The sequence below is a fragment of the Vanacampus margaritifer genome, chromosome 5 (genome assembly GCF_051991255.1).
Source record: "Vanacampus margaritifer isolate UIUO_Vmar chromosome 5, RoL_Vmar_1.0, whole genome shotgun sequence".
Classification (NCBI taxonomy): Eukaryota; Metazoa; Chordata; class Actinopteri; order Syngnathiformes; family Syngnathidae; genus Vanacampus; species Vanacampus margaritifer.
In genome coordinates this window covers 24,138,160-24,163,819 of record NC_135436.1, presented here as the reverse complement: position 1 = coordinate 24,163,819, position 25,660 = coordinate 24,138,160, and the positions used below count along the sequence as shown (strand labels likewise).

Genomic DNA, 25,660 nt, shown 5'->3' with positions numbered 1-25,660 from the left:
GTTTGACATTAACAAACAACATTAATGTGTCAGAACACTCCAAGTTTTTTAGCTTTTTTTGAATACCTAATATTTTTGAATAATAATATTCAATACTTAAAAAATTGTGCGCTACATACTTTCATGCATTTTGGCCACTGAGACTACACACTTGACTATTTCATCCACAGATAGGCCTACATAAAATTTTGATTTTTTTTTTCAAGTATTGTTTTAAATCAGGGCCAGTGTATATATATATATATATATACATCCTGCCCATTATAAACACAATTATTTCCCACAAAGTTGACATTTTTGAGTTGTTATTGTTTTTTGGCAAATATTGTTTGTAAATACTGACACTGATGACGTTTTTTGTTTGAACATATAATCTGGATTTGCAGGTGCAGATGCCAAATGCATACTTTACATCAAATAAACATGAGTGTAAGATGTTTAGAAAATCCCCCGTTATTGTTTAGTGGTGAATTTTATTTTTGGTCTTAAAAAATAAAACCTATTTAAAAAAATAAATAAATAATAATAAATAAAAATAAATAAATAAAGGCAAGATGAGCGCCATATCGCTATCAAATAGAATCATACCACAGTTTTTCCTCGAACTTCCCGCCTCAGCTGTAACCTTTGCACCCCTGAGCCGTAAAGTGGAGGTTGCACATGTGGTGCAGTGACAGTTGCTGAGCACAGAGGGGCAGCAGAGAACCATACGTACACAACTTGTCGACTCATAGGCCTACTTGAATTCAATCAACTCCTACATTTACAGTTGATTGTTCTTTTTCTGGAAAATAGGGGTCAATGATGAATATCCACGCGATCCACAATACAGTACATGTGGATACACACAGACAAGGAGAAAGTATCGCATTGTATTTATACACAATGACATGTACTATTGTGTTTCCCTGCTCCATTTGGATTAGTTGCACGAGTCCAAAACAAACTATTTTTTCAGCAATCGTAGTGGGCAACACATCTGTTCTTCAAAGCTCCAGGTTGGAATCTTGGGTTCGGCCTACCTGTGGGAAGTTGACATGTTTAACAAGTTAGAAAGAAAACGTTTTGTAATGGTATAGTTTGGTTAGTAATAAAATGGAGTTAAATTGAATTTGAAATGCCACTTAAAAAAATAGTGCAATAAATTTAATCAATTATAATCTCAGTTAATTAAAATTTTTAATGCATATACTGTTTAGTGTTAGGACTTGCTATTTTTTTTAAATTATCACTCTAATATTTGTTGTTAATGAGCAATGTTGACTTAACTTGGGACAACTTGCTGAATTTCCCTACCTCCTCTGCTAAATTGACCTTCGGTGTGAACAGGGGCGTAATTAAGGAGGGGTACGGTGGGGTCCTAGCCCCCCGACTTTCTGAATCTGTCCTCCCACACTTTACAGCCAATAAAACAATTAAAATTTGTTTTTAACATTGTAACACATATTTCTGAGTTGCCCTTGAACGCATTACAAACTTTCATCATAGGCAACCTTTGAACTGATTTTTTTCAAACAATGAACTAACTGTAAGTTAGGTAAAATCGTTATAGGTTCATAATGCAGCCAATTTATGACAAAAAAAAGCTACAACCGGCTCCATTTTAGCACCCACCCTAATGAGGATAAGCAGTTTAACACATGGATGGATGTTATGTCATCAAATATGTCAATTTTTCATGCTTTTGTGCCCCACATAGAAACCATCTATAAACTATTTCTATTTCTAGCCAAATACCTCTAAACGCTTCCTCTTCTGTCGAGGTGAAACCCCAAAAAAAGTTCCTGGCTTTTGGAATCACAGCTTACTGAGCGTTGAATCCCAGCAGGGCCTTTGATGAGGGCTTCACTTTCCCGCCCGCGTTCAAACCGGCGCGTCGGATTACCGCCTCACTCTCACGGGTTTTGTGACGCCGAGTGTGGATGTTTCAGCTCCATCAGATAGCGGCAGCTCTATCTGGCACATCTTGAAAGTGGCGGTGGGTCATGACTCGTGGGCCTTTAAAGGCCTCTGAGCGCAACGGCGCGCGAACTGACGGGTCGGGTTCACCAGAACGAGGCCCGGGATGGCTTCAATGGCATCCTGCATGAGGAAAAATCACTACGATCTCCCATGCCGAACATGACGACGGTTGAAGTTGCAGAAAATGAATCATTTAGAGGAAATCGAGTCAGAAATTTTCTTTACAATATGTTCGAAGCGCTCCCACTAGTCTAAGCACAACATTCTGATGAACTCTTTTACTGCCAAAGACGGCTATAAACGTCGAAAATTAATTTAAACTATTTCTATTAGTTTAACATTTTTTTCCCACTTTTGTTAACAAGAATATGAAAACCTAGTTTTTTTTATTGTACATTTAGAACAGATATGAAATTTGTGATTAATCGCGAGCTAACTAAAGAAGTCATGAGATTAATTACGATTAAAAACTTTAATCGCCTGATGCCCCAAATTTTTAATAATATTTTCTCTCCTTTTTTAAAAAAAAATTCATTCACTGCCGTTGACGGCTATAAACGTCAAAAAATAATTTTAACTATTTCTAATAGTTTAACATTTTTTTCCCACTTTTGTTAACAAGAGTATGAAAACCTAGAATTTTTTTATTGTACATTTAGAACAGATATCAAATTTGTGATTAATCATGAGTTAACTAGTGAAGTCATTGCAATTTAAATTATTATTATTATTTTTTTAATGAATTTATGGCAGTGAATGAGTTAATATTGCTTTTGCAGAAACCACCCGATTCAGGGGGCGGCCATTTTGCTATTCGCTGTCAACTGAAAATGACATCACAGTGGCTAAGGGCTCGGGCAACATCCAATCACAGCTCAGTCCACAAAAACAGGTGAGCCGTGATTGGATGATGTATTTGACATTTAATCCTATCTAGGTAATGTTTTCAAGACATATGATTCAAAATAGGCCAAATAACACACTCGGCAGGAGAGTGTGATTTGATGTCAAGAAGCTCGTGCTTCTGAAAGACAAGCCCAGAAGTAGAGCACATGGCTATACACTGACTAAATAGGTCATGAGCTGGGTGGGAGTTGTAAAATAAGAAAGATGCTAACGGGCTCGCCATATGTATTCATTTCACGCGTTTGCGGCCATCTGATCCCGTTCGACAGCTCAGTGCCACTTGTTTGCTTGCATGCGGCCCATATTTGATTTCAGCTCTACCTCATCGTCAACAGCCGCGGGCTTCATCGGGAATTCCAAACGGGATCGGAGGCCGACACGTGAGGCCGAGTCGGAGGACGGAAGGCCTGTACTGACACGGGTCTGAAAGAGGTGGAAGGAGTAAGATACGGTATTTTGGTTAATATTGCGATAGTCGAATATGAGTTAAGCAGCAAAATCCAGCAGTTTTTGTCACTATCAGAAGGCGGCCATTTTGCCACTTGCTGTTGAGTGAAAATGACATCACAGTTGCTCAGAGAGGTAACAACCAATAACAGATCAGCTTCAGGAAATAGGTGAGCTGTGATTGGTCGTTACCTGAGCAACTGTGATGTCATCTTCAGTTGACAGCAAGTGGCAAAATGGCCGCCCTCAATTTTTATCAATATCAGAAGGCGGCCATTTTGCCACTTGCTGTTGAGTGAAAGTCACAGTTGCTCAGGACTCAGGTAATGACCAATTACAGCTCAGCTTTAGAAAACAGGTGAGCTGTGATTGGTCGTTGCCTGAGACCTGAGCAACATTGATGTCATTTTCACTTGACAGGAAGTAGCAAAATGGCCGCCTTCTAATATTGATAAAAACTACTGGATTTTGCTGCTTAGCTCATATTCCCCAAATGTAATAATCAGAATGTTATGTTTAGACTAATGAGGTCACCGATGACATATTATTGTCAAGAAATGTTTAAGGTTGACTTCCGCTTTAATCGCCATAAAATCCAAAATACTGTGGTAATTGTTTTGATATTTTCAGAGGTTGAAGCATTTTTGTGTCATGAATCCACATCTAGCTTTTGTACATTTTATATTTGTGCTCATACGTTATAAACGTTCAAGCGCAACTGTAGAATACATGGCGTACATTTTTCTAAAAATGTCCGAGCTAGTTTGAATTTTATTTCACAGTTCTAAAGTAAAAAAAAAAAAAGTATTGTATTGGAGTGTATTGGAATTCTTCTGCAATGTAGTTTTCATAAAGGGTTGATTTGTCATGTTATCATATAAAAAGAGCAGCGGGTAAGCGCATTACCTCGAGGACAAAAGTGTAAAACGAACTCTACATTTCCATTTTTCTTGTGTGGTGCTGAATGCGCGGCCCGGCATCGGCCTCGAGAGCCTTCTAGTGACGCTTTGTGCATCCCAATCACCTACGGACAGCTCCGCATCGGACCATGAGCTGACTATTATGTGGATGTGAATGTGGGCCGCCGCGGTGGTCGATGACAGCTGAATTCCTGGGCCGACCCCCCTCCACCCCTTCAACTCATAAGCGGCTCCCCCACCTCTAGTGAGGCCCGGCGTTTGTGCCAGCTGACAGGTGATGATCAGAAACGGCGGAGGCGGGTGGGAAACGGCCCAGCCAGCTCCGGTTTCGAGGCTCCGTGAAAAGATTTGTTGAGGCCGTTTCAGATCTGATGGAGGTTCCCACGTCCGTCACCGAGGTTGTGTTTGGATAATAGGCGCCGCTAGCTTTCATATCCGCGCACACACAACAAAATGCAGGCGAAGCTTGCCATCAAAAGTAGCCCCGCCTCCCCGCCATCACCTTCTCCCTGGTGGGGTTGCTTTGAAGGCATCAGGAAACGGTTAAACAGGTGCAGAAAAGAGAGCAGTAGGGGGTGAAATGAGGCGCGACCCGGCTTAAAAAGGCCTTGATGGGGGTAGGTTGGCGGCCATCATGAGCGAGTGAGGCGAGGGGGTGGGCAGAAGGGGATCGGAGAACCCGGAGATAGACGGTGGCACTACTTTGATCGAGGTCACAGAGGGCAGTCGCCTCCGGACTCTTTCTCGCGCTCGGGAGATAAACGCCACTTTTGAGCGTCCGCCCCGGGGAACGCGCGGCACGCCATGTTGACCCTCTGAAGATGATGGCGGCCAAACGTCTCGCGGGTGCCCAAATGACGCCATCTTGCCTCCTCGTCCTACTCCTGATGAGCGGCGTCGCGTCGGTGTCGGCGCAGTTTAACGGATACAACTGTGACGCCAACCACCACAGCAGGTTTCCTGGTGAGGATGACGTACGGCCACCGCTCACAACATCAGGACCGCTTAGCATTTCTTTACAAACGTCATGTCAACTTTTGCCTGTGGTAACTTGTAGATTGCGTCATACCATCTCGAAGCTAGTCATACCATGTTGAATCAAATCGGAATCCCACCGAATCGAATGGACTCGTTCTACATTAAAATTGAAACGTCCTTGAATCGCATCAAACTCCTTGTCTCGAGATTCGTATTGAATCGTTTTTTTATTGGGGAGATTCACCCTTAATAAATAAATGAATGAATGAATAAATTAATTTAATTAAATAAATAAGCGTTTTCAAACAACATTTTTTAATCAGATTAATCGCCTTAGATTTTTGATTAATCGCGATTAATCACGATTAATCGCTTAATTAAAAAGTTTTGGTTTTTTTAATCAAGATTTTCTTCCCGTCAAATTTGAAGAGCATCTGTTATGTGCTAATTCTTTCAACATTTAATGTTACGAGGACGTCTTCAACATTTTTTGATCCCCTGCACACGCTCATCTTCCTCTTTTGCTAATCAATTCATTATTTGCATAATTTAAAATAGGGGAAAAAAATGACTCGTGAACGAATATTCCTGATGTCATACACAAACATGTAATAAATGTTTTACTTTAATGCATGTAGTTAAGTTTATTGCTCAAACACAACTTGTGCTACCTTAACGTAACCATCTGCTGGATTCAAATTAATAGTGTGATTAAATCTATGTTAATACATGAATTTTTTTTTTTAAATAATTGTCATTTTTTGCTATTTTCATGCCTAAATCCTCTCCTCATGATGCAAATAAATGGTTAACATTTTTGTGTTTCCTGAAAAATCTGAAAAATATGACTTGGGCAATATATAAAATATATTGATATATGAAATCAATCTAAATTGTATTTAAAAAAAAAAAATAGAAAGCAAGACCTTTCAAAAACTATTTTCCCTCATGTTTAACTGAACTACTGCATAATTATGATGTTGTAATTTATTAGTTGATAGATGCACCTGAAACGGAGGTAATATTAGACATAACTCTCATTATGGTGCAATGTACATAGTCATACAACACTGCACACAAACTATAATTGTAAATATAATATAGTTATTGTTAAATTGATATCGGTCTGACAGTATCAAAAAATACCAAAAATCATATAATTTGCAGAGGCAGAATATTTGATACAGCTCGTCCTGCTACGCGGATCTCAAAAATAAATGAAAACAGATTCAAAACAGGAGGTAGACCTTCAGAATCTAATGAGTCAGTTTGAGCTGCACTCCATCAAACTGACAAGTATGTCTTATCATTTTTAATATTCTAATAAGGAGGGGTGCTTGACCATATTTAAATATTCAGTACATTATAATGAAATCTCTTTTTTTAGACACACCTGTCAGTATGATGCAGTGCAGTTAGTTATAAGCCAAGCATACAATAAAACTGATTTGATCAAAATAAAGTAGTAGACTGCAATAGCATTATCATATGCTATATACAAACTTCTATAAAATGGGTGCAGCTACCTAAAATGGATTTTTTTTAAATAAAAAAATAAAATTAAGTTTGACTTCTTAATGTATTTTTAAGTATTACAACTACTACTGAATAAAAAATAAAAATAAAAATAAAAATAAAAATAAAAATAAAAATAAAAATAAAAATAAAAATAAAAATAAAAATAAAAATAAAAATTAAAATAAAAATTAAAATTAAATTAAATTAAATTAAAAATAAAATATACAAAATACCAAACAAATAAATAAATAAATAATAAAACATTGGCTTTTCACACACGGTTTAGGGGAAAATACGTTTTTGAAATAACATTTGGCTCCTGGATGCTAATTTTGGCAGTGTACAGTAAGTCTTTTGAAAACATAACAATAACAACAATAACGATAATGATAATAAGTTCGCTCATTGGGAACCCTGTATTCGATTATGAACTAATTTAAGCTAAAACACTTCACATAACTTCTTTGCAAACGGCCTTTGTATTCATTCATGTTTGTTGTAGAAAACAATTGTCTACAAAATCACATTTATGTTTGATGTACTGTATTTGAGTACGTTTGGGCCCTGAAGCTGCACAATCACATACTCACAGTAAAAAACGAGCTAATGTCGTTTACAAGGCGAGCGGGACATCAGCGTGTACTGCGGCGTGCAGACCATCACGGTGAAGATCAACTTCTGCCCGGTGCTGTTCTCCGGCTACACCGACGCGGACCTGGCGCTCAACGGTCACCATGGCGACGCCCAGTGCCGGGGCTTCATCAACAACAACACCTTCCCCACGGTTGTGCTGTTCAGCATCGGCCTCAGCACCCTGGAAGCTTGCGGCAACAGCCTGGAGGTAAACAACACGCGCAGACATATTGGGATGTAATCAATACGTTGGCTTCATTATGGGATTTTTTTGACTTAGCAGCAAGTGACGTGACTTTTTCTTTCTCCGCAGGTCAGCACAGCCCTCGGACCCAACGCCTACGGGAACATGTCGCTGGTGCAAATCGGGAACGTCTCCGGCTTTGTTGACACCCCCGACCCGCCGACTATCATCAGCTACCTCCCTGGATTGTTGTACAAATTCAGCTGCAGCTACCCACTGGAGTACCTGGTCAATAACTCACAGCTGGCATCGTAAGTTGACCCCCCCCCCCCCCCATCCCCCGATACTCTTTAAGTAATCAATCAAGAGTTGGAACAGGAATGTGACATTCATCTAATCATTGTCAAGATGTTTTGGACCGTCATCAGAAACCAATTAAAAGAGAACGTGTTTTGTTATTGCCGCAGAAAGGATACTGCATATTGATTTCAATTAAGGTGCAACTAATCAATTAATTGACAACTATTTTGCTAATTGAATGTTTAGCATCTCTGATTGTAGCCTGTCAACAGTAAATATTCTCCGATTTCTGTAGTCCTTCACGCCAATAAGGCATTCACAAACATCTGCTTTTACTTTGGAAAAGGAAGATCAACATTTTTTGCGTGGATTTATTCCAGGTACTCCGGCTTCCTTTCACAAACCCAAAACATGCATGTTTAGTTTCAGTGAAGACTCTAAATCGGTGGTTCTCAACCTTGGAAAATACTTCCAAAGTGATCAACATCAACAAATAGTAATTTATTATTGACAGCCACTGTGACATTATTAGTTTTAACATTAACACTGCACTTAGATATAGGGGAGAAAAACTACTTAAAAATTAATTTCATTAAAATGCATTGCACAGAAAGGATAAATAAACCTAAATAAAGGTTTGAAAACAAGTACTGTAGTTTTAAAATATTTAATTGCAATGCATGGGCCAAAAACTGAACTGCACTGTACTAAATTAAAATAATTTTTAAGTCACTAGAGCGTTAAGCACATTCTCAGCAGTTAAATCAGTGATTCTTTGACATACCACTAGAGGGAGCCAACGTACCATGAGTGGTACCACACTGTTTGTATCTGAATGTCATTGTGAATGATTGTTTGTCTGTATGCGCCCTGCCAGGTCAACAAAAACTGACAAAATAACTGAAACTAAAATTGAGAAGAAAAAGAGAAACATTTCCGTGAGTGAAATAAGATAAAAACAAAAATGTTTGAAAAAATGAAACCTACACTGTACAACCTGGTTTAATATTTCTCAATCGGAATTCAAGCCACAGATCCACTTTAGGAGTTGGCAACTTGGTAAACAAGGGATGGACAGCGAAACCAGCTTAGTTTAGACATTAGGTTTGTGATTACGTAAGATGAGAAGCATTATTAGGCACTGCGCTAAGTTGAATTCAAAGCCTATGGACAGTTATACAAGGCCTGCATTTGATTTGTTGATTTTTTTTTTTTACATTTTTGTTGAATTTTCATGACAGTGTTTTTTTTTTTTATCTTGCACACAAATACAAAAAAAACAAAAACTAAAACTAATAAAAAATAAACTAAAACGAAACAAAAAAAACAAAAAACTAAAACTAAAACTAATAAAAAATAAACTAAAACGAAACAAAAAAAAACAAAAACTAACAAACCAGCTCAGAAACTTAATTCAATGTAACTTAACCAAAAAAAAGAAAGAAAGAAACTTAAAACGAAATGAAAAGTAACAATAATGAATATTCCATAACTTTTACAATCCTGGGGCTCTGCAATTGGCTGGCGACCACTTCAGGGTACGCATTAACCCTGCCTCTCACCCAATTTCGTTTCGGATAGGCTCCACCCCACCCACGACCCTGATGAGGACAAGTGCTATACAAAACGGATGGACTGAGAAGTCTATTCATTTGAACTGTGTTGCTAACCAAAACAGAAGCACCTTCTGTCACATTGAAACTTGAACTCGGGACCACATCTAGACTCCTTTGCACAGTATAAAAAGATCATCTCTCACTGTCGAGTATCTTGCTCCGCCTTGTTTATTTTTGATTTAAACGCCACTTTCAATTAACATACTGTAATCGTTGGTATTTTTAAATATGATTTCTAAAACAAAACACAAAAAAGTAGTTGAGTTAATTAATACCCCAGCGGCTATTTGCGTAACACAAAAGCCTTGAGGTGAGATAGAGCTGTAAAGTCTTATTGATCACTGAGCTCACACGCTGCATCTTTTCACAGCTCGTCAGTCGCAATATCCGTCAAGGACAGCAACGGCACGTTTGTCAGCACGTTGAGTCTCATGCTGTACAATGTGAGTGAGCCAACTCGCCTTGCTTGGTTGCACGGCAACTTCTCGACTTCAAGTCTTTGTTGGGGTTCAGAAGAATGAGTGTTTGCTGAAGTGCGTGATCATTTCCGATGCGTGTGGAATGTTTTCATTTCTCTGTGCTTTGCAGCAGGGATTCACAAACTGGTTTTCAATTCCAGACTGAATTTTGGTAGTTTTTGGAGTTTGCTCGGATGCATCATGCGTCGCCATAACGATGATGTAAAGATGCGAATGTAACAAGATATTAACTCATTTACTGCCATTGACGGCTAAAAACGTCAAAAATTCATTTGAACTATTTCTAATAGTTTAACATTTTCCCCCCCTCTTTTGTTATAAAGAGTATGAAAAGCTAGAATTTTTTTATTGTACATTTAGAACAGATATAAAATTTGTGATTAATCGTGAAATAACTAGTAAAGTCATGCGATTAATTACGATTAAAATTTTAATCATCTGACGCCCCCAATTTTTTAAAATATTTTCTTATTTTCTTTTTTAATTCATTCACTGCCATTGACAGCTATAAACATAAAAAAATAATTTTGAACAATTTCTATTAGTTTAACATTTTTTCCACTTTTGTTAACAAGAGTTTGAAAACCTTGAATTTTTTCATTGTACATTTAGAACAGATACAAAATTTGCGATTAATCGTGAGTTAACTAGTGAAGTCATACGATTTTTAATTACATTTAAAAATGTTAATTGCCTGTCGCCCCTAATTTTTTTTAAATATTTTTTTAATGAATTTATGGCAGTGAATGAGTTAATTTTAAAAAGCCATTTGACAGGAAACTTTATGTCTGCCTGAGATCAATAAAATAGCCCTATTAAAAATGTTGTTCGGAGTTTATTAGAAAACACAGCTATAATTATGATTATTACAATTCTTATATATATTTTAAAAAAGTATGACTCCTTTTAAAATAATGTTAAAAGTGATTTGATTTTGGTCTTCTTCAATCATGAAAAATAATTGTCAGATTCGTCACATATATTTCATTCCCCCCCCTGTAATTAATTTATAAGCCGAAAGCAACTCTATGTATATATTATTATTATTATTATTATTATTATTATTATTAGCAGTTGTAGTAGTTGTTATATTAACAGAAACTTATCGTATTACCGTAAATATAAGGGATATACTGTAGTTTAAAAAAAAAAAAAAACTTTCTTAAATTTACATAAAAAAGTACATACTCTTATTATTGTATTTTATACACAACCATTGTAGTCTAATATGAAATATGGTACAGCGAAAACCCATTAAAAAAACAAAACAAATACACATGATTAAAAATGTAATATTCAATTTAATATGATACTTTTATTTCATATTTCCCCACACAATCAAATATTATTTGTCTTCTGTGTGCGATATTATAAATATTTCTGAAGCTATGTTTCTATTATCATCATTATCATTATTTTTTTTTTTATTGCAATAAATTGGGGTAATACCATCTGGTAGCATATACAGTACGTATATTTATTTACTGAACACATAGAAATAGTATATATATATATATATATATTTTATTTTTTATTTTATTTTATTATTATTATTATTTTTACAATTTTTTTTGATAAGGACAAATTCTTGCTAATCAATTTGTATACTTTTTGCGTAGGACTCCACATACAACCAAATGCTCTCCATCCCGATGGCCGGACTGGCTTTGAAGACGAGAGTGTTTGCTGCAGTCAAGGCCACAAACCTGGACAAACGGTACCCGTGAAGCGGTTATTTAACGCCGAGCCAATTCTAAAGACGCGATATGAATGAAAATAAGTCAATGGCTGACGACATTGACGCCGCCATTATGATATTATACGACACGGAGGCGCCAGGCCGTGACAGACGGAGAAAGGCCCCGTGTGTGCTTTCCCATGTGTTGTGGGGCGGCTATCTGGCATCCCAATCTCACAGTTTTGTCCCCCTGCAGTTGGAACATCTTGATGGACTACTGTTACACAACCCCCTCAGGGAATCCTAATGATGAACTCCGCTACGACCTTTTCCTGGGGTAATCTGACTTGAACCACAAAAGGGGAGCTTTTAGCCATTCAGGCCCGTGACTGAAAGCAACAATGTCTAAAGGTCATATCGCATGCGTGGCTTTCTCTCTGTCTCGGCACAGCTGCTACAAAGACCCTCAGACCACCGTTTTCGAGAACGGGAAGAGTCAGATGGGGCGCTTTTCCTTTGAGGTTTTCCGCTTTGTCAAGCACCGGCACCAGAAGATGTCCACCGTGTTTCTGCACTGCGTCACCAAGCTGTGCAAAAGCGACGACTGCATCATGCTCATGCCGGTACGTCTTCATCGCCTGACTTTACCGTCCCGGGATGACGATTTTGTTGTGGGCAGATCTGCGGGCGACGTCGAAGGCGGGACGAAGGGGCCGGCCTCGGTTCGCCTCCGTCCGCCAGTGGGAACGCCGTCATTAGCGCTGGACCAATAATCACCAGGAGTGGTACGAACACATTTTTTTGATATAAGGTGTAACATATTTGGTAGGTATACAAATTAACTCATTCACTTCCAGTCATTTTCACTGAAGCAACCCCCTTCGCTCACAGTTGTTTTACTGTATTTTGACTAATTTTGCAAGGCCCACACAATATTGTGTTTTTGTTGCTATAAAAACATGGAACATGGAAGAAAGTTTAGAGTCTCATCTTTCATCAGCAAAAAAAGTCTATTTCTATCTGTTTCCATTTTGGAGCAATTAGCATTAGAGTATAGCTAAGTTTCATCGTTATTCACAAATCTGTTTAAAACATGGGAAAAAAAGACTTATTGCAACATGGCCCTGGTTGATCTCTCACACTCTGCTGCCACCTGCTGGCCGTTTTTTTTGTAATAACTAACATTGCTTTAGCCACATCTTCAGGTCAGAGGCTGCATCAAAGCCTTCTGTATGCTCTAGCATAAAAAAAACATTGAAAAAACGTATAAATACGTTTTGGGGACCATGGCAATATTTAAAATAGAATATTTTTGTACGTTTTTGGGAGCAAATTGTTTTAAAGTATAGCTGAGTATTATTGTAAAACATGAACTATACATACCTACGTACACTGTATAAACAGTAGGGCTGAACCGATATGGATTTTTTGCGGCGTATACCAATTTCTGAATTAAAATTCAGATAACCGATTAATCGTCCAATTACCGGAGAGGTAAGCACGGCAATGAATTTTGCACATCCGTCAATATATGACTGGATAGCCGATATGTATATATATATATATACATATATATAAATAACAATTTGTGTTTTTATTCCAGATGATACCCCCATCAACAACACTCAGCTTGGTAAGCAGTCTTACACAATATTTGTGAAATACACCAAAAAAATAATAATCTTTCTGGGATGCTAGGACTGATGACAAGGTATATTTGCTGTTGCTGCTTTTTACCACGTTTTTCTGACAAAAAACAACAACAAAGCGTGGTTGTGATAAGTTCATGTAAAAGCAGGTTATCTGCGAAGTTTGTCATTTGACCTTTTCAGCGCCAGGCGACCCCTCCCAGCTGATGAATCCGGTGACCACGGCGCTGATTTCAGGCGTGGTCATCCTGGGCGGGATGAGCGTCGGCTTCATACTGCTGTCGCTGCGCCTCCTGCGGAAGTCCCGCCTCCCGCCGTCCTCCTTGGCCGCCGCAGCCTCAGGAGCTTGGAACCCTGCTTTTAAATGAAACACGTTAAATTATCAACACACTATAGAGTGAATTAATTTGCACGCACATGGTTAAAGGTGTGTTTCAGGTGTTGTGTACCGCCTACATTTATGATATCCGCTGAAGGATTAGATGTACAGTACATACAGTATAAATGGAATTTCAAGTTAGATAGCTTGAATTTTTATAAGGCAGAAATATTAAGATGGGTGCATCCATGCCATTATCGTTACTGATGCTGATGATTGCAATAAACCATCAAGTATAGAAGAAGCATGATTTAAATTAGATTTTTAACTTCTTTTTTTTTTTATAATTAAAAGGAAGCGTAATTTTTCTAAGATGCTTTTTTAAGATTTTAGAAATGTCAAAAACATTTTGAACATGTTTCTGTTTAAACTGTTGAACACTAAATAAAAAACTGAATTGTTAATGTGTATGTATATTAAAATAGCAGAACATTGATAATATGATATATAATACAAAGTGTTAAATTGGCTTAATTTTTTTGTGTGTTTAACTGTTATACTAGATCTTATTTTGGTAATGTGGATTATATAGTATTATTGCTGTTGTTATTATCGTTATTGGTAAACAGGGACGGGAAAAGCAGGTCAAGAAAGTTTGGCCACAGGTGATTCTCGTAATGACCTCGTTTACCTGTTAAGTGAAAACACCTGTCGCTAAAGTCAAACTGTGGCAGGGGTTTTCATTTCTGGACCTGGATTTCCCATCTCTGTTGGTATAGCCTAAAAAATGAATACAATGATGTAATCATTTATAAATAATATTTACATACAGTGAATATATATATATATATATATATATATATATATATATATATAAATATATATAAAAAAAAGTTTACACATAGACCAAGGCTTTTGTTGTATAAGATTTCAAAACAATTTAGAGTCTCCACACTAGCGTATAAGTGAACGTGGCCACCATTTCAATTTCCTTTGATAAACCTCAAAAATAAATAAAATAAAATAGACTACACAGAAATATCTCCCGAAGTCTTAAATCAAATATATATAAATATAATAAATCATAAAAAAGTTCATGGTGGCCACTCTAAACGGCATCATATCGGAACCTGCATTTAGAAAAAAAGAAATCAATGAAAAACAGTTCCACACAATTACATTATTTAAACATACAAAAAAATACCTAAAATAAGATGTAACCAAAATGTGCTTTAATATTCAAGGTTTCATTGCTGACTTTATGAGATTTAGTGTGTATTTATGGACTTTCCCCCAAAATGTCTACAATACCGAATACTGCCTTTTATGATTGCCGGAATGAACTTTCCAATTTTCACTGGATTGATTTTCCTCGCCGATGACCCGTATAATAAAAGTCTAGACCTCACGTGCATGACTGGCTGCACACTCATCCTGACTTTCAACGGCCATTATGTGAGCATATTTCCATCACACACCAGGAAAGATGGAACGAGTGGAGCGAATGCCGTAGTCTCCCCCTGCCTCGGGTCACTAAAACCTTCAACCATGGGCATGGTTGAAGAACGAAGAGGACGTCATCGCATCACGGCATGGATGCCCCAGCTTTCATCTTGACCCGGATTTGAGCGTTCTCTTCCCAGGTGGCTCAGCTGACAAGATCATCTTACAAGACTTTCACACCAATTTTATCTTGAATTTAAAGATCAACTCACTGATTTCGTATGAGATGCCATTCCGCCGCATTAAATATCATCAAACACATCACAAGACAACAGGCCCTCTTCTCACCATTGTGTCATGGTTGAATTTCCCTTACTTGATTAACCCTGGAGAACCCAAGAACCCTTTTCTTCTTTGGAAAATTATGAATTATACATTAAATGACTGCTATAAGTTCACTGAACACCAAAATATACGTTTTTTCAATGTTTTTTCCAATGTATTCCCTTAATTTAGGATTAGGGCGAAATTTGACCCTTTGGGATTTAGGGGTATCATTTCGAAAAATCAGAATAATGAAAACTGACAGTAAAATATTTAGAATTTAAGAAAAATAATCAATCAAATACACAGCTACATTGAACAATATAATTTTTTTGTTTTATCTGTTGCATTTTAGCCATCTTGTCACCACCACTATGGCTCATGTAAGTGCAATATTCATCCACTAGATGGACCCATGCAGGGGTCAGAAGTGGCACTCTGGACTTTTGAAATTAAATTTGTAAAAAAAAAAAAAAGGTCTTTGTTATTTGAGTAGCAGAATTTATAGGGGCCAAATTTGACCCCGTGGGTTCTCCAGGGTTAAGTTTCATATTAGCGACTAAATGGGTGCATTTCACAAATGCTCTCCAATGCATATTGTTTGAAGCATGTTTGTTTAAAGAGAGTCCTGTGTTGGGTTTCATCATTTGCCTCCAGGAGACGACCACGGAGAAAAAGAGAATTGTTCCCGCCAATGTGCCAGTGACCCTGTTAACGTCCAATCCTAAAACAGTCCGCAATATGGTAGTCGGGTCAGCGTATATAAAACCACCTCCACCCCGCGTTCTCTTCACAAACCAGGCCGAGAGACCGAGGTAGGTTCGATCCCTACACGCTTTCCATAAATGGATTTTGTACCCTAATCCAGGATGCCTTTTCTGGATTAATCCTCTTCTGAAGTGACAATTGCGGTTCCCCCTCAGCTTTCTAACACCGAAGGCAGAGCGGCGGGAGATGGCTTTGATCAGCTTCCTCATCCTGACCTCGCTGTGGATTGCGGGCCGAGAGGCCCTCAGCCTGTCTGACTGTGGAGCGCACGCCAGACGACCTGGTGAGACTGCCTTCAAACTCGTCTCCGAGGGGGGGGGGGGGGGGGGGATCTATTGATTTTAGATTAGACACATGCCTTTGAGGGCACTGCACTGACTTCACATATTGATCGGAGGCATGCGGACAAATGCGCTGGCGGATATTTGCAGGTGAAACTGTATTTAATTTTGACGTCCTTATGTTGAATTAAGATCTGTATGAATAGCAATTAAGGCATTTGGCTAAAATTTCTTTTTAACAACACTAGCAATTGCAGAGGTGTTCGATCTTGGAAGGAGCTCAACTTCCTATAGCTGACCTCATGTTGCACTTCTTCAAGCAGTGTTCCTCGACCTTAATTGAGCCTAGGCACATATTTCAGATAAAAAGTGAATATACATCTTAGCTCAACTCTATTTATAGACACTCAATCAACAGCACGTTGCAGGTTGTAGCCATTTAGTGCACACAATTTTGCCTTGACACTAGTGAGGCTTCCATCCACCTATTTTTGTTAAAAAATAAAACAGAATGGAAACGCTAGACATGCAATTATTATATATATATTTTTTTTAAGCGTATCGAAAAAAAAGAAAATGCACATTTTGGCTATGGAAACTACCGGATACATATCGCACATTTTGACCAGATATTACGTCACACGTATGTTTATAGTCAAAAAGCAATGGCGGACAATAAAGTAAGGTATGTTTGAATTAATTAAAGAAGCGAATATTAAAGCAATTTTAGATGGAAAACAGCAAAGAAACGCTACGGTTTATCGAGAATTACAAAAGCAAACTCATACGACGTCATCGCACGGCGCTTCCTGGTTTTCTTCTTCTTCTTTTAAAATACTGGTGGATCACATCTCTTAATGGTGTATAGCGCCACCTACAGCGGCGGATCCCCTCTCAAAAGAAGCAGAAGAAGAACAGATGGAAACGGTCTGTTTTTATTTACTCAAATATGATTTCTTAACTCATTCGCTGCCTTAAATTCATGAAAAGGCAAAAGGCGATCACATTTTTTAATTGTAATTAATTGCATGACTTCACTAGTTAAGTCGTGATTCATCACAAATTTTACATCTGTTCTAAATAAACAATAAAAAAATTCTAGGTTTTCATATTCTTGTTAACAAAAGTGGGAAAAAAAATGAAACTAATAGAAATAGTTAAAATGATTTTTGGACGTTTATAGCCGTTAATGGCAGTGAAAGAACTAAAAAAGAAAAGAAAAGATTATTAAAAATTCAGAGCGTCAGGTGATTAAAGTTTTTAATTGTAATTAATCGCCTGACTTCACTAGTTAACTCTAGATTAATCACAGATTTCATATCTGTTCTAAATGCACAATACAAAAAAATCAAGGATTTTATACTCTTGGTAACAAAAGTGAAAAAAAAAGTTAAATTAATAGAAATAGTTCAAATGAATTTTTGACGTTTATAGCCGTCAATGGCAGTGAACGAGGGACAAAAATAGCAGCATAATAAAGAGTTTTATGTTGTACTTACTATTGAAAATGGTGGTGGGGGCGGGGGTGGGGGGGTGTTAATCTGAAAAAAAAACTCGAGGTACAACCCAAGGTAAAACCTCCAATGTATGACTTATGAACCCAAATAAAAATCTGCAATATAATGAATCCGCAATAAGTGAACCGCGAAGTAGCGAGGGACCACCGTATCAAATTAACAGTCAATACCACTCAATAAACACAATTCATAGCGATCAATGAATCAATCATTATCACCGTATCATCTGTTTTTCTTGTTATCTTGCCACCATCAGAATACACTGATATCGCGGTGGTGTGCGGCACATCCGCCATCCACCTGGCGATCCAAATCTGCCCGGCGGTCTACACGGGATACAACGCCAGCTTACTCATCCTCAACCGCATCGTTGGAAATTCCGAATGTCAGGGCAGCCTGGACGAGACGGTGACCCCCCCGGTGGTCAGGTTTAGCTTCCCCATCCGAGAGGGGAACGCCTGCGGGAGTAACTTCTTGGTGAGCGGCGTGCGAGCCACAAGAATGAAGCTCTGGCTCGGATGCGGCGGATTTAAAAAGTCCTGCTTTTCATTGACATGCTTTTTTAGACCACAAGCGCACCAGGAACGGGAACATTTTCCGACTTCTCTAACGTCCAACGGGTCAACGTCAGCGGGGCAGTGCGATCGTTTGACCCCACTATAGGTACAATCACCTACAATGCCGAGCTCAAATATTACTACTCGTGCGCCTACCCTTTAGAGTATCTGCTCAACAACACCCAGGTGGACGTGTGAGTATGCTAACACAACACCGCACCGAAGTCGTATTTTAATTTATCACCAATGCGGTTGTGTTTGATCCCTTTTGTAGGTCATCTGCTTCCATCGCGCTAAAGGACAACAACGGCAGCTTTATCAGCACCCTCAGCATGACCTTGTTCCAGGTGCAACTAACAAACCGCCACAATCGAATGATGTCTACTAGGGGTGGGAATCTTTGAATGTCTCACAATTCGGTTCCGATTTTTGGGTGTGCGATTCGATTCAGAATAGATTTTCGGTTAAGAACGATTTTTTTCTTTCCTTTCTTTTCTTTGGTGCTTCCTCGGGTCTCCTGACGGCCTCACGACCCTGGCTGGAAGTGTTCGGTTTAGGTGAACGATTTTTTAATAGGTTTTAGGTGAACTAATGAATACACTCACACGCACGCACACACACATACTCACCCACAAAGAACAATTTTTTTTTACTCAAAATTATTTGATTGACAATGATTTTTGCTTCAATTTATAGATGTTCAAGGAATCGTAATGGTCTACTCCAGTCTGACTCGCTAATGCTAATTAGTGCGCTACTTGCAGCACTTTTATCTACAACTTAACAGTGTATCAGACCGCGTGGAACCACACTGCCCCTAAGTGGCCAAATCGGGTACAACATGAACAGCGCTCCGAATAAAGGCACACACAAACAAAGGGAAGACAGTATAAAATAATTTAAATAAAGTCGATTTTGGGACATTTAAAATCGATTCTAAATCGTACGAAATGAGAATCACGATTCTTATGAGAATCCATTTTTTGGAACCACACTGCCCCTAAGTGGCCAAATCGGGTACAACATGAACAGCGCTCCCAATAAAGGCACACACAAACAAAGGGAAGACAGTATAAAATAATTTAAATAAAGTCGATTTTGGGACATTTAAAATCGATTCTGAATCGTACTAAATGAGAATCGCGATTCTTATGAGAATCCATTTTTTGGCACTTTTCTTTCTTTCTTAACTTCTTTCTCCATTTTCCAGGATGAAAACTACACCAGTCCACTCATCATGCCACAAGAGGGCATTGAACTTCAAAAAAAGATCTATGTGGAGGTGGTTGCGGCCAACCTGACATCACAGTAAGAAACTTTATCATTCCGGATGGCCCCAGGTCCCGTTTATCAAACCCTTTGTTATAAGATCATTTGAATGTCCTGCAGAAGGTATGTTTATTGATCCGGCCGTTTGATAAATGCCGGTACTGGATACTTCCTGGGTGGTTCTCCGTTGTCTTCACTCCTCTGTAAACCTCATGGATCTTGATAGATTGTAAATCTGAGGATTCCGCCTGTGACCTGGAGTCTCTGACTCGGTGCCGGGGACCTCGTTGTTTCTCCACAGGTACTTTGTGCTTCTAGACCGGTGCTACGCTTCCGTTTCCCCGCACCCCACCAACTCCACCTTCTTTAATCTCTTTGTCTCGTAAGTCCAAACCACCATCATCTTGCGCTTTCAGATTGTTTTAGACACATTCTTTAGGTGAACAGGATATCTTTTTCCTACTGTAATGGAATTTAACTCGTACATTGCCATTGACGGCTATAGATGTCAAAAATTCATTTGAACTACTTCTATTCATTTTTCCCCCATTTTTTTTAACAATACTATGAAAACCTAGAATTTTTTTTATTGTTCATTTAGAACAGATATAAAATTTGTGATTAATCGTGAGTTAACTGGTGAAGTCATGTGATTAATTATGGTTACAAATTTAAATCGCCTGACGCCCCTTATTTTTAATAATCTTTTCTTTTCTTTAAAAAATTTTTTTTTTCATTTTTTTTTAATAATAAAAATAACTAGTGAAGTTATGCAATTAATTACAATTAAAAAAGAATATTGCCTGGCGCCCCTAATTTTGAATAATCTTTTCTTTTCCTTTTTTAATCTTTTCTTATTTTTTTTAAATAACAAAAATAACTAGTAAAGTCATGCAATTAATTACAATTAAAAAAAATTATTGGCTGACGCCCCTAATTTTTAATAAACTTTTCTTCTTCTTTTTTAAAAAAAAAAAGAAAAGTTAAAAAAAAAAAATTAACAAAAGTGGAAAAAATGTTTTTGACGTCTATAGCCTTCAATGGCAGTGAATGAGTTAAGTAACTAATGTCCTAAGTCAAAATTGTATTTGTTTACACTGCCTGAATGTATTCCTGCAAATGGGACACATGTGAGGTTCCCCTTGTATCAAAAGGTGCTCCATCGCCCAGCTGACCACCATCCTGGAGAACGGCGAGAGCCAAAAGGCCCGCTTCTACTTTTCCGCCTTTCGCTTCATCGAGCAGCAGAATCAAACCATCTCCACTTACTACCTGCACTGCATCACACGACTCTGCCAGCAAAGCACTTGCGGCACCTTCAAGGTAAGGAAGGCATCCCTTTCGGAATCATGAAAACAAATCAACACCTCTGCTTCCTGGTGGGCCATCGTTGATGACCCCCAGCAATGCAACAGTCGGAGGCGGAGGGGGAACGCGGAGACTGCCGTCATCCGGCAGAGCATCGACGAGCCGTCCTTGCTCACCGTGCGCATAAAAGCCAGATCTGATGACTGTGTGTACCCTTTAACGTCATTTCTGCACTCTACATTTAAGCAGCAGTTAGTCGCTGTCGGATGAACAACCCATTTTTGTTCATGCTGTTTTTAACAAACATCTTCATTGGCTACCAGGACTGTCCGTCAAAACACACAGTCGACATTTACTGTATTTTGAAGATGTTCACAAACGGACATGACGAAAGATGATCGCAGTAAATTTGTTGACATGAACCGACAACCTTGGATAGTAGGAAAACCGTTTTTGCTTATCTTGAAGCATACAGATCAAAATTCAAAGATTTAAAAGATCTAAAGACAAAAGTTAAGTTTTCTAAAGTTCGATCTAAAGATTTAACTCAAAGATCTAAAACTTCTTCCACATATACAATATCACCATTTCTCTCAAATCTAAATCTGTGAGAGAGAGCACTTCTCCTTTGCCGAGATAATCCATCCCACCTCACGGGTGTGCCACGTCAAGATGCTGATGAGACACCATGATTAGTGCACAGGTGTGCCTTAGGTCCCGTCCGGACGGAATCAAAGCCGGCTTCGTTCCTCAAACAAATCTCGTACACGCAGAAGCTTTTCAAGATTTGCGCGTGTCCAAAAGAAGACGCTGAGGACGTTTAACGGCTGCAATGTATATGCCAAGCCTGGAGTGGCGCTGTAGCGCAGCCACAGGGAGTTAACGAAAAGCATAGAAGAAGAATCAGCCAAGAAGACGCAATCTACAGAACAAACATGACTTAGCATGTATCAAAACAACTTGAAAAAGAGAAAGAAAAAAACAAACATTTTTTTTAAATTATTATTATTTTTTTAAAAAAGGAGAGCAATGATGATGTCAAATTGAATGAACAATACTGAGCTCAAGAAAAAAAACAAAAAAAAACATGAAAAAGACGAACACAGGAGAAATGACAATGGCGGGTGATTCAAGTACAATGCCGCTTGTTGAACGTGGGAATAAAGAAGCAAAATATTTTTGCTGCAAAACCACTACGACACGGTTATCCGCCATTGTTGTTGACAGAATGACGGTTCGCGCGCGGTCACGCGAGATTCGGCGCATACGTCATCAATCTGCGATGATGCGTCGTCATCGAGCTGCGACCATGACGTCATCAAATCCGGAGGTGTATCCTGCAATATGGCGACCGGATGGACGCGTACGGGCCGCATTTTGAAATCTTTCCGCTCTGGAGCCCGGTTTCAAAAGCGATCGGTTCCAAGCTCCGAAACAGCGCCATCGTGTGGACGAACGGTAAAAAAAAAAAATTGTGAGGATACATTGAAAGTGGCTTTCGTGTGGACGGGGTCTCAGGCTGCCCAAAATAAAAGGCCACTGTGAAAGGTGTGGTTTTGTTTTATTGGGGAGGTTTAGGTACTAATAAAATTTGTCATTTTCTGATATAAATAGACTCGCATAATAGAGACTATATTCATTTTGCTTATACAAAATTCTCATGATTCTGCTTAATTTTAAATCAGTGAGTCTATTTGACACTGAGCAGATGTGCAGCATAAATTTAAACTTGTTGTTTAATAAGGGTCATGCAGAATTATAGTTTTTTTTTATATGTAGGCCAATATAAAATAAAAAAGGTTTTAGTGTACATTGTTAAAAATGAAAAATGAGTGAATCATACTCACTGAAGCATGATCAGTGAGAGTTAGAAAAGACCGTTGCACTAAATATTGATCGGAATGGTTAGCAATGGAGTTATTAATCCACAGTAGGTCAAATTGGCTCGGGACCCGGGAAGATTGCTGTTGCTGAGAAACGATCATAACAGCAGCGTAAAGATTTTAAAGCTTCCAACTTGAAGATTGGGAAAAGATGGATGTGCGGTGCTAAAGCTGCGGTCGTTTGTGGCGGGTTTATATGAAGAAACTTTGCTATCAATTTTTGCGGCGGCGCTGAAAAAAATGTCAACTTGACATACATGGTTGTTATCATACAGCGACTATTCAAATGTCCATCCCTCACATTGACATAGTGTCCCTATCATTCCAGCAGCCATTCAATCTAAAGAAGAGGGTAAGTATTTTTTTTTTCCGATGCCACCACTATGAGAACATAAACAACTTTTTCCATGATCAAATTCCACAATTTCCTGTGTAGCCAAAAAGTAATAACGTTCCATTCTTTTTTCAGCCCAGTCCGGCGACGGCCAGTCGGATGCCGAGGGTGCGTCGGTGGGCCTGGGGATTGCCGTGGGCGTCCTCTTTGTGATCGGCGTGACGGCCATTTTGGCGGCGGCCTCTTTTTATCAAAAGCTGAAGCATCTGAGCTAGCAGTGGCTAAATGTAGCACAATTGGTGGAGGTACACGTTGTATAAAGCTTGTTTCCTACACATTAAGGGAAGGCGACGTCCGGATAACGAATGTATCACGAATGATATTATTCCGGTACTGCATGAACCTTGATCAACGGTGCTTCCGAACAACCTGCATCTAATTTGTTGATGGTATTTCGCGCTTGAACTCTTTGAAGCGTTTTGCATGTTACATGTAGACAAAAGTTGTATTTAATCAACTAGATGCATGCCGTTGATTTGGAATGTTTCGCTAAGATATATGAATGTAATAATTTATTTGCAGAATGTGCTTGCTTTCATGGTGTGTGCAAGACGCCGTCATTTTGGAATACTTGATGTCAAAATTGAACCCAAAAAGTTTGTGTACATTTGTGCCATTTTTTGTTGTTGAGGATGACACACTATGACTTATTAAAGCTTGCAAGATGCACAAACACAGAGCGTGCAGTGACAGGCTCAAATCAATTCACTCATTGCGATTTCCGACAGTGACAAAACTAGCTCTGTGGGAGCATTTATAGGAAAAAATAATCAGTACTAGGAAAAAATAATAAATAATAATAAAATTTATAATAATAATAATAATAATAATAATAAATAATACTAATAAAAAAAACAATAATAATAATAAAAAAATAATATTATTAGTAATAGGAAAAAATATCAGTACTACTGTTTACATGCAGTTTTTGTAATAACTCTCCACCAGAGGGTGTCTAATCACCATTTTGAACATTTCTTTTTTTTTTTAGGCCTCCCCCCCACCACAGTTCACTTGTCCACAAGAGATTTTAGCTGGTGTTATGTATGACATGGCGCCCTCATCTCAAGGAAGTCAAATTGAAGGCGTTTCAAGTCCACTTACATCCAACCGAAGACCTCTCATTCACTAAATAGACTCTCCAAAGAGAATATAGTATTGCTGCATTTTTAAGACCTTTGAGCATCAACTTTAAAGCGTTAACTTCAAATTCAGTGAAATTACTTAAAGCGTTAAAAAATATATAACGTTTGACTTATTTCCGGTGGTGGCTGACCTATAACCTCTGCTGCTCATATGTGCAGCTAAACAGCCGAACAGAAAGGGACTGTAGGTCATTTTACTTTCAGTTTGACTTGCTTGACATTTGTTGGAGACATCTAAAGTACTCTGTCTGTACACTTTGCAACGCGGAAATGAAATACCATATTAGGTATACGTCATTGGCGTATCATCTCAGAGCAAAAAAAATGCCCCGTTCAAGTTACCTCCACGGAGCCTCGCGAACAAAACGCTGCTGGAGTGCGGTGCTCGCAGGCAAAACTAAACCTGCAAGTCCGAGTTTTGGGGAAATGTTTTTATGAGAAGATGCCTTTAAGGCGGAGTCCATTTGCATCATTTTGTTCAACCGTTGTATTTGACAGGAAATGTATTTGAGGACCAAATAAAGCTATTAGAACAGTCTTTGAATCTACCTAAACATACTTTCGTTTTGGTGATTTTACATTCAATCCAAGGTTTACTCAAGTAAATATCTGTTAGAAGCGTCATAGAAAATAGAAGAAGTAGAAAATGTGAGATTCATTATCTTAATCACATGACAGCAATAAGTGCTTTTGAAAATAAAAATGCACATATTAAATTAGAGAACGGTACAGTTTATCACTCTTTCTTATTTTGTGAGGAATTAAGTTTCTTATGATCTTTATTTGTATAGCACATTACATACCTTCAAAGGGCCCAAAAATGTCAAAATCGGATTGAAATTCTAGGTTTAAAAAATATGATCAATGAGGGGACGATTTGTTTATTGATATAACCTCATAATGAATGCTCATATTTTTGCGTGTGTATGCATGTTTTAATCCCCCAAATATCTTTACAATAGCCTTTTAATTTGACCATTTATGGCTGAAACATCTTCTAGGTCAGTAGTGGGCAAACTCGGTCCTCAAGGGCCGGCATCCTGCAGGTTTTGGAGGTTTCCCTGCTGCAACGCAGCTGATTCCAATCAACAGGATTGCTACCAAGCTTATGCAGAGCTTGATCATATATCAGCTGTGTTGGAGAAGGGAAACATCCAAAACCTGCAGGACTCCGGCCCTCGA

General features: G+C 38.4%; 2 protein-coding genes across 2 annotated transcripts; both read left to right on the top strand.

Annotated features, from left to right (window-relative positions):
- Positions 1 to 5,089: 5,089 nt before the first annotated feature.
- Positions 5,090 to 14,065, top strand: zpld1b (zona pellucida-like domain containing 1b). Its single transcript, XM_077566305.1, has 10 exons — positions 5,090 to 5,198; positions 7,352 to 7,572; positions 7,678 to 7,859; positions 9,835 to 9,907; positions 11,563 to 11,660; positions 11,878 to 11,958; positions 12,073 to 12,244; positions 12,301 to 12,406; positions 13,225 to 13,277; positions 13,474 to 14,065. Exons 1-10 carry the CDS (start codon positions 5,090 to 5,092, stop codon positions 13,636 to 13,638), a joined length of 1,260 nt encoding a protein of 419 aa, XP_077422431.1. The 3' UTR covers positions 13,639 to 14,065.
- Positions 14,066 to 16,277: 2,212 nt separating this feature from the next.
- On the top strand, positions 16,278 to 23,548 carry LOC144051723 (zona pellucida-like domain-containing protein 1). The gene is made up of 10 exons (XM_077565092.1): positions 16,278 to 16,407; positions 18,179 to 18,399; positions 18,489 to 18,673; positions 18,754 to 18,826; positions 19,690 to 19,787; positions 20,050 to 20,130; positions 20,903 to 21,071; positions 21,153 to 21,261; positions 23,268 to 23,291; positions 23,409 to 23,548. Exons 1-10 carry the CDS (start codon positions 16,311 to 16,313, stop codon positions 23,546 to 23,548), a joined length of 1,197 nt encoding a protein of 398 aa, XP_077421218.1. The 5' UTR covers positions 16,278 to 16,310.
- Positions 23,549 to 25,660: the final 2,112 nt, after the last annotated feature.

Coding starts and splice junctions, on each gene's coding strand:
- zpld1b (XM_077566305.1), top strand. CDS start 5,090: ATGACGCCATCTTGCCTCCTCGTCCTACTCCTGATGAGCGGCGTCGCG. Junction 9,908..11,562: donor TGAGTCTCATGCTGTACAAT/GTGAGTGAGCCA, acceptor CTTTTTGCGTAG/GACTCCACATACAACCAAAT. Junction 11,661..11,877: donor GCCACAAACCTGGACAAACG/GTACCCGTGAAG, acceptor GTCCCCCTGCAG/TTGGAACATCTTGATGGACT.
- LOC144051723 (XM_077565092.1), top strand. CDS start 16,311: ATGGCTTTGATCAGCTTCCTCATCCTGACCTCGCTGTGGATTGCGGGC. Junction 19,788..20,049: donor GCGGCCAACCTGACATCACA/GTAAGAAACTTT, acceptor GTTTCTCCACAG/GTACTTTGTGCTTCTAGACC. Junction 23,292..23,408: donor CATTCAATCTAAAGAAGAGG/GTAAGTATTTTT, acceptor TTCTTTTTTCAG/CCCAGTCCGGCGACGGCCAG.